This window comes from Bombina bombina, chromosome 5, assembly GCF_027579735.1.
Source record: "Bombina bombina isolate aBomBom1 chromosome 5, aBomBom1.pri, whole genome shotgun sequence".
Taxonomy (NCBI): Eukaryota; Metazoa; Chordata; class Amphibia; order Anura; family Bombinatoridae; genus Bombina; species Bombina bombina.
In genome coordinates, this window is record NC_069503.1 from 818,481,788 (window position 1) to 818,494,138 (window position 12,351).

The window sequence follows — 12,351 nt, forward strand, 5'->3', positions numbered from 1 at the left end:
TGATTGGGATCTAGTTTAACACATCTGTCTTGTTAATGACAAGCAGCATATGGGCATAAACACAAATTTACCAGTTAGCTCCCAGTAGTAACTTGCTACTCCTGAGCCTACCTAGGTATGCTTTTTAAAAAAAGGCTACTAAGAGAATGAAAGGGACAGTAAACACCCTGTTTTTGAATGGTAAAACACAACTTTCCTTATTTGTTGGAGCTAATCTAAACTTGAGTCTGGAGATGACAGGGCTTGTGCTATGTGATTAGGTAAAGCCTGCCATCTGCTCTTTTCGGGACTTAAACTACAGGAGAAAAGGGGCGAAATAAACAATGAAAGTATATTGCAAAGTTATTTTACTATTAAAGGGATAGTAAACCCCAATTTTTTCTTTTATGATTCAGATAGAACATAACATTTTAAGCAACTTTCCAATTTAATTCTATTATCAAATTTTCTTCATTCTCTTGTTATCCATTGCTGAAGGAACAGCATTGCACTACTGACAGGAAGCTGAAAATATCTATTTAGCCAATCACCAATTAGCAGCAGCTCCCACTAGTGTATGATATGTGCATATTCATTTTTAACAAGGGATACTAAGGCCTAGATTTGGAGTTTGGCGGTAAAAGGGCTGTTAACGCTCCGCGGGCTTTTTTCTGGCCGCACCATAAAATTAACTCTGGTATCGAGAGTTCAAACAAATGCTGCGTTAGGCTCCAAAAAAGGAGCGTAGAGCATTTTTACCGCAAATGCAACTCTCGATACCAGAGTTGCTTACGGACGCGGCCGGCCTCAAAAACGTGCTCGTGCACGATTCCCCCATAGGAAACAATGGGGCAGTTTGAGCTGAAAAAAAACCTAACACCTGCAAAAAAGCAGCGTTCAGCTCCTAACGCAGCCCCATTGTTTCCTATGGGGAAACACTTCCTACGTCTGCACCTAACACTCTAACATGTACCCCGAGTCTAAACACCCCTAACCTTACACTTATTAACCCCTAATCTGCCGCCCCCGCTATCGCTGACCCCTGCATATTTTTTTAAACCCCTAATCTGCTGCTCCGTAAACCGCCGCAACCTACGTTATCCCTATGTACCCCTAATCTGCTGCCCCTAACACCGCCGACCTCTATGTTATATTTATTAACCCCTAATCTGCCCCCCACAACGTCGCCGACACCTGCCTACACTTATTAACCCCTAATCTGCCGAGCGGACTTGAGCGCTACTATAATAAAGTTATTAACCCCTAATCCGCCTCACTAACCCTATCATAAATAGTATTAACCCCTAATCTGCCCTCCCTAACATCGCCGACACCTACCTTCAATTATTAACCCCTAATCTTCCGATCGGAGCTCACCGCTATTCTAATAAATGGATTAACCCCTAAAGCTAAGTCTAACCCTAACACTAACACCCCCCTAAGTTAAATATAATTTACATCTAACGAAATAAATTAACTCTTATTAAATAAATGATTCCTATTTAAAGCTAAATACTTACCTGTAAAATAAATCCTAATATAGCTACAATATAAATTATAATTATATTATAGCTATTTTAGGATTAATATTTATTTTACAGGCAACTTTGTAATTATTTTAACCAGGTACAATAGCTATTAAATAGTTAAGAACTATTTAATAGTTACCTAGTTAAAATAATAACAAATTTACCTGTAAAATAAATCCTAACCTAAGATATAATTAAACCTAACACTACCCTATCAATAAAATAATTAAATAAACTACCTACAATTACCTACAATTAACCTAACACTACACTATCAATAAATTAATTAAACACAATTCCTACAAATAAATACAATTAAATAAACTAGCTAAAGTACAAAAAATAAAAAAGAACTAAGTTACAGAAAATAAAAAAATATTTACAAACATAAGAAAAATATTACAACAATTTTAAACTAATTACACCTACTCTAAGCCCCCTAATAAAATAACAAAGCCCCCCAAAATAAAAAATTCCCTACCCTATTCTAAATTAAAAAAGTTACAAGCTCTTTTACCTTACCAGCCCTGAACAGGGCCCTTTGCGGGGCATGCCCCAAGAAGTTCAGCTCTTTTGCCTGTAAAAAAAACCATACAATACCCCCCCCCCCCAACATTACAACCCACCACCCACATACCCCTAATCTAACCCAAACCCCCCTTAAATAAACCTAACACTAATCCCCTGAAGATCTTCCTACCTTGTCTTCACCATCCAGGTATCACCGATCCGTCCTGGCTCCAAGATCTTCATCCAACCCAAGCGGGGGTTGGCGATCCATAATCCGGTGCTGAAGAGGTCCAGAAGAGGCTCCAAAGTCTTCCTCCGATCCGGCAAGAAGAGGACATCCGGACCGGCAAACATCTTCTCCAAGCGGCATCTTCGATCTTCTTCCATCCGGAGCGAAGCGGCAGGATCCTGAAGACCTCCAGCGCGGAACATCCATCCGGACCGACGACTGAACAACGAATGACTGTTCCTTTAAGGGACGTCATCCAAGATGGCGTCCCTCGAATTCTGATTGGCTGATAGGATTCTATCAGCCAATCGGAATTAAGGTAGGAATTTTCTGATTGGCTGATGGAATCAGCCAATCAGAATCAAGTTCAATCCGATTGGCTGATCCAATCAGCCAATCAGATTGAGCTCGCATTCTATTGGCTGTTCTGATCAGCCAATAGAATGCGAGCTCAATCTGATTGGCTGATTGGATCGGCCAATCGGATTGAACTAGATTCTGATTGGCTGATTCCATCAGCCAATCAGAAAATTCCTACCTTAATTCCGATTGGCTGATAGAATCCTATCAGCCAATCGGAATTCGAGGGACGCCATCTTGGATGACGTCCCTTAAAGGAACAGTCATTCGTCGTTCAGTCGTCGGTCCGGATGGATGTTCCGCGCTGGAGGTCTTCAGGATCCTGCCGCTTCGCTCCGGATGGAAGAAGATCGAAGATGCCGCTTGGAGAAGATGTTTGCCGGTCCGGATGTCCTCTTCTTGCCTGATAGGAGGAAGACTTTGGAGCCTCTTCTGGACCTCTTCAGCACCGGATTATGGATCGCCAACCCCCGCTTGGGTTGGATGAAGATCTTGGAGCCAGGACGGATCGGTGATACCTGGATGGTGAAGACAAGGTAGGAAGATCTTCAGGGGATTAGTGTTAGGTTTATTTAAGGGGGGTTTGGGTTAGATTAGTGGTATGTGGGTGGTGGGTTGTAATGTTGGGGGGGGTATTGTATGTTTTTTTTTTACAGGCAAAAGAGCTGAACTTCTTGGGGCATGCCCCGCAAAGGGCCCTGTTCAGGGCTGGTAAGGTAAAAGAGCTTGTAACTTTTTTAATTTAGAATAGGGTAGGGAATTTTTTATTTTGGGGGGCTTTGTTATTTTATTAGGGGGCTTAGAGTAGGTGTAATTAGTTTAAAATTGTTGTAACATTTTTCTTATGTTTGTAAATATTTTTTTATTTTCTGTAACTTAGTTCTTTTTTATTTTTTGTACTTTAGCTAGTTTATTTAATTGTATTTATTTGTAGGAATTGTGTTTAATTAATTTATTGATAGTGTAGTGTTAGGTTAATTGTAGGTAATTGTAGGTAGTTTATTTAATTATTTTATTGATAGGGTAGTGTTAGGTTTAATTATATCTTAGGTTAGGATTTATTTTACAGGTAAATTTGTTATTATTTTAACTAGGTAACTATTAAATAGTTCTTAACTATTTAATAGCTATTGTACCTGGTTAAAATAATTACAAAGTTGCCTGTAAAATAAATATTAATCCTAAAATAGCTATAATATAATTATAATTTATATTGTAGCTATATTAGGATTTATTTTACAGGTAAGTATTTAGCTTTAAATAGGAATCATTTATTTAATAAGAGTTAATTTATTTCGTTAGATGTAAATTATATTTAACTTAGGGGGGTGTTAGTGTTAGGGTTAGACTTAGCTTTAGGGGTTAATCCATTTATTAGAATAGCGGTGAGCTCCGATCGGAAGATTAGGGGTTAATAATTGAAGTTAGGTGTCGGCGATGTTAGGGAGGGCAGATTAGGGGTTAATACTATTTATGATAGGGTTAGTGAGGCGGATTAGGGGTTAATAACTTTATTATGGTAGCGCTCAGGTCCGCTCGGCAGATTAGGAGTTAATAAGTGTAGGCAGGTGTCGGCGACGTTGTGGGGGGCAGATTAGGGGTTAATAAATATAATATAGGGGTCGGCGGTGTTAGGGGTAGCAGATTAGGGGTACATAGGGATAACGTAGGTGGCGGCTCTTTGCGGTCGGAAGATTAGGGGTTAATTATTTTAAGTTGCTGGCGGCGATGTTGTGGGGGGCAGTTTAGGGGTTAATAAATATAATACAGGGGTCGGCGGGGTTAGGGGCAGCAGATTAGGGGTACATAAATATAACGTAGGTGGCGGTCGGCAGATTAGGGGTTAAAAATTTTAATCGAGTGTTGGCGATGTGGGGGGAGCTCGGTTTAGGGGTACATAGGTAGTTTATGGGTGTTAGTGTACTTTAGGGTACAGTAGTTAAGAGCTTTATAAACCGGCGTTAGCCAGAAAGCTCTTAACTCCTGCTATTTTCAGGCGGCTGGAATTTTGTCGTTAGAGCTCTAACGCTCACTTCAGAAACGACTCTAAATACCGGCGTTAGAAAGATCCCATTGAAAATATAGGCTACGCAAATGGCGTAGGGGGATCTGCGGTATGGAAAAGTCGCGGCTGAAAAGTGAGCGTTAGACCCTTTAATCACTGACTCCAAATACCAGCGGGCGGCCAAAACCAGCGTTAGGAGCCTCTAACGCTGGTTTTGACGGCTACCGCCGAACTTCAAATCTAGGCCTAAGAGAATTAAGCACATTTGAAAATAGAAGTGAATTAAAAAGTGTATTAAAATGACATGCTCTATCTGAATCATGCAAGTTTAATTTTTACCTTCCTATCCCTTTAATAATAAAAGTGATGCTAAACTGAGCCTAACCTGAAGAGAAATATCAAATCCTTGTTTAAAAAAAAATGTGTATCAGTACCTTTACTTTATAGTAACATCGTGCCTGAAAGGGTTAAACATGGTCCATAGTTTATTATACTCACCCACATCATACATGGCTTGATTCTTGCCATATGACTTGCATAAGAAATTGGATGATCGGTGAATGTGTCGTTGTTTGAAAAAAGTGTTCTTCAAAGTGGGCTGGCAGTGGTGTGGGTGAGTATAAAAAACTAACGGCTAGATTTAGAGTTTGGCGTTAGTCGTCAAAACCAGCGTTAGGGGCTCCTAACGCTGGTTTTGGGATACAGCTGGTATTTAGAGTCAGTCAGGAAAGGGTCTAACGCTCACTTTGCAGCCGCAACTTTTCCATACCGCAGATCCCCTTACATCAATTGCGTATTCTATCTTTTCAATGGGATCTTTCTAACACCGGTATTTAGAGTCGTGGCTGAAGTGAGTGTTAGAAATCTAATGACAAATCTCCAGCCGCAGCAAAAAGCCAGGAGTTAAGAGCTTTCTGGGCTAACACCGGTTCATAAAGCTCTTAACTACTGTGCTCTAAAGTACACTAACACCCATAAACTACCTATGTACCCCTAAACTGAGGTCCCCCCACATCGCCGCCACTCTATTAAAATTTTTTAACCCCTAATCTGCCGACCGCACACCGCCGCAACCTACGTTATCCCTATGTACCCCTAATCTGCTGCCCCTAACACCGCCGACCCCTATATTATATTTATTAACCCCTAATCTGCCACCCCAAACGTCGCCGCCACCTACCTACACTTATTAACCCCTAATCTGCCGACCGGACCTCACCGCTACTATAATAAAGTTATTAACCCCTAATCTGCCTCACTCCCGCCTCAAAAACCCTATAATAAATAGTATTAACCCCTAATCTGCCCTCCCTAACATCACCGACACCTAACTTCAAGTATTAACCCCTAATCTGCCGACCGGACATCGCCAACACTATAATAAATGTATTAACCCCTAAAGCTAAGTCTAACCCTAACACTAACACCCCCCTAAATTAAATATAATTTAAATCTAACGAAATAAATGAACTCTTATTAAATAAATTATTCCTATTTAAAGCTAAATACTTACCTGTAAAATAAATCCTAATATAGCTACAATATAAATTATAATTATATTGTAGGTATTTTAGGATTAATATTTATTTTACAGGCAACTTTGTATTTATTTTAACCAGGTACAATAGCTATTAAATAGTTACCTAGTTAAAATAATTACAAAATTACCTGTAAAATAAATCTTAACCTAAGTTACAATTAAACCTAACACTACACTATCAATAAATTAATTAAATAAAATGCCTACAATTATCTACAATTAAACCTTACACTACACTATCAATAAATTAATTAAATAAAATACCTACAAATAAATACAATTAAATAAACTAACTAAAGTACAAAAAATAAAAAAAGAACTAAGTTACAAAAAATAAAAAAATATTTACAAACATTATAAAAATATTACAACAATTTTAAGCTAATTACACCTACTCTAAGCCCCCTAATAAAATAACAAAGCCCCCCAAAATAAAAAAATGCCCTACCCTATTCTAAAATACAAATAGAAAAGCTCTTTTACCTTACCAGCCCTTAAAAGGGCCTTTTGCGGGGCATGCCCCAAAGAATTCAGCTCTTTTGCCTTTTAAAAAAAACATACAATACCCCCCCCCCCCAACATTACAACCCACCACCCACATACCCCTAATCTAACCCAAACCCCCCTTAAATAAACCTAACACTAAGCCCCTGAAGATCTTCCTACCTTATCTTCACCACGCCGGGTATCACCAATCGGTCCAGGCTCCGAAGTCTTCATCCAAGCCCAAGCGGGGGCTGAAGATGTCCATGATCCGGATGAAGTCTTCATCCTATCCGGGCAGAAGAGGAGATCCGGACCGGTAGACATCTTCATCCAAGCGGCATCTTCTATCTTCTTCCATCCGACGACGAGCGGCTCCATCTTCAAGACCTCCGGCGCGGATCCATCCTCTTCTTCCGACGTCCTAACACAGAATGAAGGTTCCTTTAAGGGACGTCATCCAAGATGGCGTCCCTCGAATTCCGATTGGCTGATAGGATTCTATCAGCCAAATGGAATTAAGGTAGGAAAATTCTGATTGGCTGATGGAATCAGCCAATCAGATTCAAGTTCAATCCGATTGGCTGATCCAATCAGATTGAGCTTGCATTCTATTGGCTGTTCCGGATTGAACTTGAATCTGATTGGCTGATTCCATCAGCCAATCAGAATTTTCCTACCTTAATTCCGATTGGCTGATAGAATCCTATCAGCCAATCGGAATTAGAGGGACGCCATCTTGGATGACGTCCCTTAAAGGAACCTTCATTCTGTGTTAGGACGTCAGAAGAAGAGGATGGATCCGCGCCGGAGGTCTTGAAGATGGAGCCGCTCGTCGTCGGATGGAAGAAGATAGAAGATGCCGCTTGAATGAAGATGTCTACCGGTCCGGATCTCCTCTTCTGCCCGGATAGGATGAAGACTTCAGCCGGATCATGGACATCTTCAGCCCCCGCTTGGGCTTGGATGAAGACTTCAGAGCCTGGACCGATTGGTGATACCCGGCGTGGTGAAGATAAGGTAGGAAGATCTTCAGGGGCTTAGTGTTAGGTTTATTTAAGGGGGGTTTGGGTTAGATTAGGGGTATGTGGGTGGTGGGTTGTAATGTTGGGGGGGTATTGTATGTTTTTTTTAAAAGGCAAAAGAGCTGAATTCTTTGGGGCATGCCCCGCAAAAGGCCCTTTTAAGGGCTGGTAAGGTAAAAGAGCTTTTCTATTTGTATTTTAGAATAGGGTAGGGCATTTTTTTATTTTGGGGGGCTTTGTTATTTTATTAGGGGGCTTAGAGTAGGTGTAATTAGCTTAAAATTGTTGTAATATTTTTATAATGTTTGTAAATATTTTTTTATTTTTTTTAACTTAGTTATTTTTTTATTTTTTTGTACTTTAGTTAGTTTATTTTATTGTATTTCTTTGTAGGTATTTTATTTAATTAATTTATTGATAGTGTAGTGTTAGGTTTAATTGTAGATAATTGTAGGTAGTTTAGTTAATTAATTTATTGATCGTGTAGTGTTAGGTTTAATTGTAACTTAGGTTAGGATTTATTTTACAGGTAATTTTGTAATTATTTTAACTAGGTAGCTATTAAATAGTTATTAACTATTTAATAGCTATTGTACCTAGTTAAAATAAATACAAAGTTGCCTGTAAAATAAATAGAAATCCTAAAATAGCTACAATATAATTATAATTTATATTGTAGCTATATTAGGCTTTATTTTACAGGTAAGTATTTAGCTTTAAATAGGATTAATTTATTTAATAAGAGTTAATTTATTTTGTTAGATTTAAATTATGTTTAACTTAGGGGGGTGTTAGGGTTAGGGTTAGACTTAGCTTTAAAGGTTAATAACTTTATTAGAGTAGCGGTGAGGTCCGGTCGGCAGATTAGGGGTTAATAATTGTAGGTAGGTAGCGGCGACGTTGGGGGGGGGCAGATTAGGGGTTAATAAATATAATATAGGGGTCGGTGGTGTTAGGGGCAGCAGATTAGGGGTACATAGGGATAACGTAGGTTGCGGCGGTGTACGGAGCGGCAGATTAGGAGTTAAAAAAATATTCAGGTGTCAGCGATAGCGGGGGCGGCAGATTAGGGGTTAATAAGTGTAAGGTTAGGGGTGTTTAGACTCGGGGTACATGTTAGAGTGTTAGGTGCAGACTTAGAAACTGTTTCCCCATAGGAAACAATGGGGCTGCGTTAGGAGCTGAACGCTGCTTTTTTGTAGGTGTTAGGTTTTTTTTCAGCTCAAACTGCCCCATTGTTTCCTATGGGGGAATCGTGCAAGAGCACGTTTTTGAAGCTGGCCGCGTCCGTAAGCACCGCTGGTATTGAGAGTTGCAGTGGCGGTAAATTATGCTATACGCTCCTTTTTTGGAACCTAATGCAGCCATTCTGTGAACTCTCAATACCAGCGGTATTTAAAAGGTGCGGGGAAAAAAAAAAGCCAGCATTAGCTACGCGAGTCGTTACCGCCAAAACTCTAAATCTATCCGTAAGGAACATGTTTAACCCTTTTAGGCACAATGTTACTATAACTTAAAGCTACCGAAATATGTTTTTTTTTTAAACAAAGATTTCATATTTCTCTTCAGGGTAGGCTTAGTTTACCATCACTTTAAGTATTTTTTAATACACTCTGAAAGTATGAAGTAAATTTGATAATAGAAGTAAATTAAAAAAAACTCCTAAAATGCTGTGCTCTACCTGAACCATGAAACTTTAAATTTCATTTTTAAAACCTTTCAAATGGACAATCTAGTAGAAACTAAACTGCACCTTAATGTAATAGTATCAAGTTCTTATAGAAAAATACATTAAAATGACAGTCTATATGATTTTTTTTATTGTTTAAAAAGATAGATAATACTTTTATTACCCTTTCTCAGTTATTCATAACTAACAATATTATATTATTATACTTTTTACCTCTGTGATTACCTGTATAAAGTCCCTACAGATTGCCCCTTATCTCAGTGCTTTTTACAATCTTGTATTTTAGGCAATTAGTGCTGGATCTTGTATAACCATTATCATTCTTAACTGCAGTGAGCACAATGTTATCTATATGGCGTATGAACTAGCACTGTCTAAATGTTGTGCAAGTTTGAAAAAAGGTAATAAAAAGCATTAAAGGGATATTGAACCCAATTTTTTTCTTTTGTAATTCAGAAAGAGCATGCAATTTTAAGCAACTTTCTAATTTACTCCTATTATCAATTTGTCTTCGTTCTCTTGCTATCATTATTTGAAAAAGAAGGCATCTAAGCTTTTTTCTTTTGTTTCAGTACTCTGGACAGCACTTTTTTATTGGTGGATGAATTTATCCACCAATCAGCAAGGACAACCCAGGTTGTTCACCAAAAATGGGCCGGCATCTAAACTTACATTCTTGCATTTCAAATAAAGATACCAAGAGAATGAAGAAAATTTGATAATAGGAGTAAATTCGAAATTTGCTTAAAATGTCATGCTCAATCTGAATCACAAAATTATTTTTTTTGGTACAGTGTCCCTTTAAGATAAGGGGCAGCCTGCAGGGGCTTAGAAACAGGCAAATTAAAAGGTTATACATTATATAAATATAACAATGTTGGCTATGCAAAGCGGGACAATGAGTATTAAATGGACAGTCAAGTCCAAGAAAAACTTTTATGATTCGGATAGGGCATGTCATTTTAAACAACTTTCCAATTTACTTTTATCACCAATTTTGCTTTGTTCTCTTGGTATTCTTAGTTGAAAGCTAAACCTAGGAGGTTTATATGCTAATTTCTTAGACCTTGAAGGCCGCCTCTAATTTGAAAGCATTTTGACAGTTTTTCACCACTAGAGGGCATTAGTTCATGTGTTTTTACATAGATAACATTGAGCTCATGCACGTGAATCTACCTAGGAATGAGCACTGATTGGCTAAAATGCAAGTCTGTCAAATGAACTGAAATAAGGGGGCAGTCTGCAGAGGCTTAGATAAAAGGTAATTACAGAGGTAAAACGTGTATTTTTATAACTGTGCTGGTGATGCAAAACTGGGGAATGGGTAATAAAGGAATTTTCTATCTTTTTAAACAACAACAATTCTGGTGTTGACTGTCCCTTTAAATGCATTATCTATCTTTTTAAACAATAAAAAAGTCAAGTAGTCTGTCCCTTCAAATGTAGCAAGGTTTCCCTTGGCTCGACTTTGCCCTGTAGATGGACAATGCTTACATAATCTAGGTCAGTCATCACTGATCTAGGCCATGGTGTAATAATTTATTAATTCCATTACATATTTATACATTAGCATTACTTATTATAATTCAAACCACTCCAGCTTATCTTTATTAAATCACACTATTACCACAGTACAAACTGCACATGCATGAATGAGCATTTGCAGGATTCCAGATGTATCATCATAACTGACTTTCAGAATGATGTGATGTAATCAGTTTGTGACACTAATGGAATAAAACAGTATCTTTACAGTATATTTCTATTTATCTTTAGCATGTAGATGTCACCCAAACAGCTCGATTTCTGAGGTCTGCCACCATGAGACAGGACAATGCGACTGCAAACCAAATGTGTTTGGCCAAAGATGTGATCAGTGTTTGGTAAGAAAATAAAAATAATATCTGTTTTTTAGGTTTAAAATATATGTAAGGGGAATAATCAGCTAGTTATCACAATGACAATAGTCTTTATAAACTTAATTGCACCTTTTATGTTTTCCTTGGTACATCAAAAATAAGGCATTTAAAAGTGTATTACATTTGTGTGGAAAAAGTCTCTCTGTTGAATACTGCTAACCTTTGTTGTGACATACGTATTCAGGCTTGTTCCTACTCACCAAAACAGCCATCAGAGTTGTCCCCATTAAAGGGATGGTAAAGTTAAATCTAGACTCTCATGATTCAGACACAACATGCAATTTTAAACAACTTTCCAAAGTCATTCTGTTATCTAATTTGCTTTGTTTTCTTGGTATCCTTTGTTAAAAAAGCATAACTAGGTAAGCTCGGGAGCATCAATACACTATTGTAAGCTGCACATGCATGCCTTTTGTCATTGCCTATCATTTATGTTCAGCTAGCACCCAGTAGTGCATTGTTGCTCCTTCAACAAAGGATACCACAAGAATGAAGCAAATGTAATAACAGAAGTAAATTGGAAAGTTGTGCAAAATGGTATGCTCTATCTGAATCATGAAAGAAAATTGGATTTCATGTACATTTAACCAATGGTCTTGAATATTTCCTGCTAGTTTTTGTTTAAACAGCTATTAATCTTTTTTCAAGTATAAAATATTTGTTAAAGGCAAAGAGAAACGTTAGCGTTAAGCACAATTTTATAATTATTTGCCACTCTTAATCCATCTCCATTTAGATGGACATAGTAGAACAAACTTTTATGGAAACAATGGAGGGCGCTACAAAGCCAAAAGTAAAAAAACACATTTATTCAGAGACACTGCATAATTTAAAATGCACAATAAAATAGGAACGAATATGCCCATGCTGTAGCTATAGGTGCTTGAGTCCCAAACACATATCACCTGCTTCTGTATGCCTGCCCATGCTGTAGCTATAGGTGCTTGAGTCCCAAACACATATCACCTGCTTCTGTATGCCTGCCCATGCTGTAGCTATAGGTGCTTGAGTCCCAAACACACATCACCTGCTTCTGTATGCCTGCCCATGCTGTAGCTATAGCTGCTTGAGTCCCAAACACA

At 38.1% G+C, this 12,351-nt stretch overlaps 1 protein-coding gene across 1 annotated transcript in view; it reads left to right on the forward strand.

The window, feature by feature from the left end:
- The window catches only part of LAMA1 (laminin subunit alpha 1), a 289,080-nt gene that overhangs the window by 136,544 nt on the left and 140,185 nt on the right, over positions 1-12,351 (forward strand). Inside the window, exon 20 of the mRNA XM_053714935.1 lies at positions 11,127-11,233. Coding sequence (XP_053570910.1) covers positions 11,127-11,233 — 107 coding nt within the window. The remainder of the gene's footprint in view (positions 1-11,126; positions 11,234-12,351) is intronic.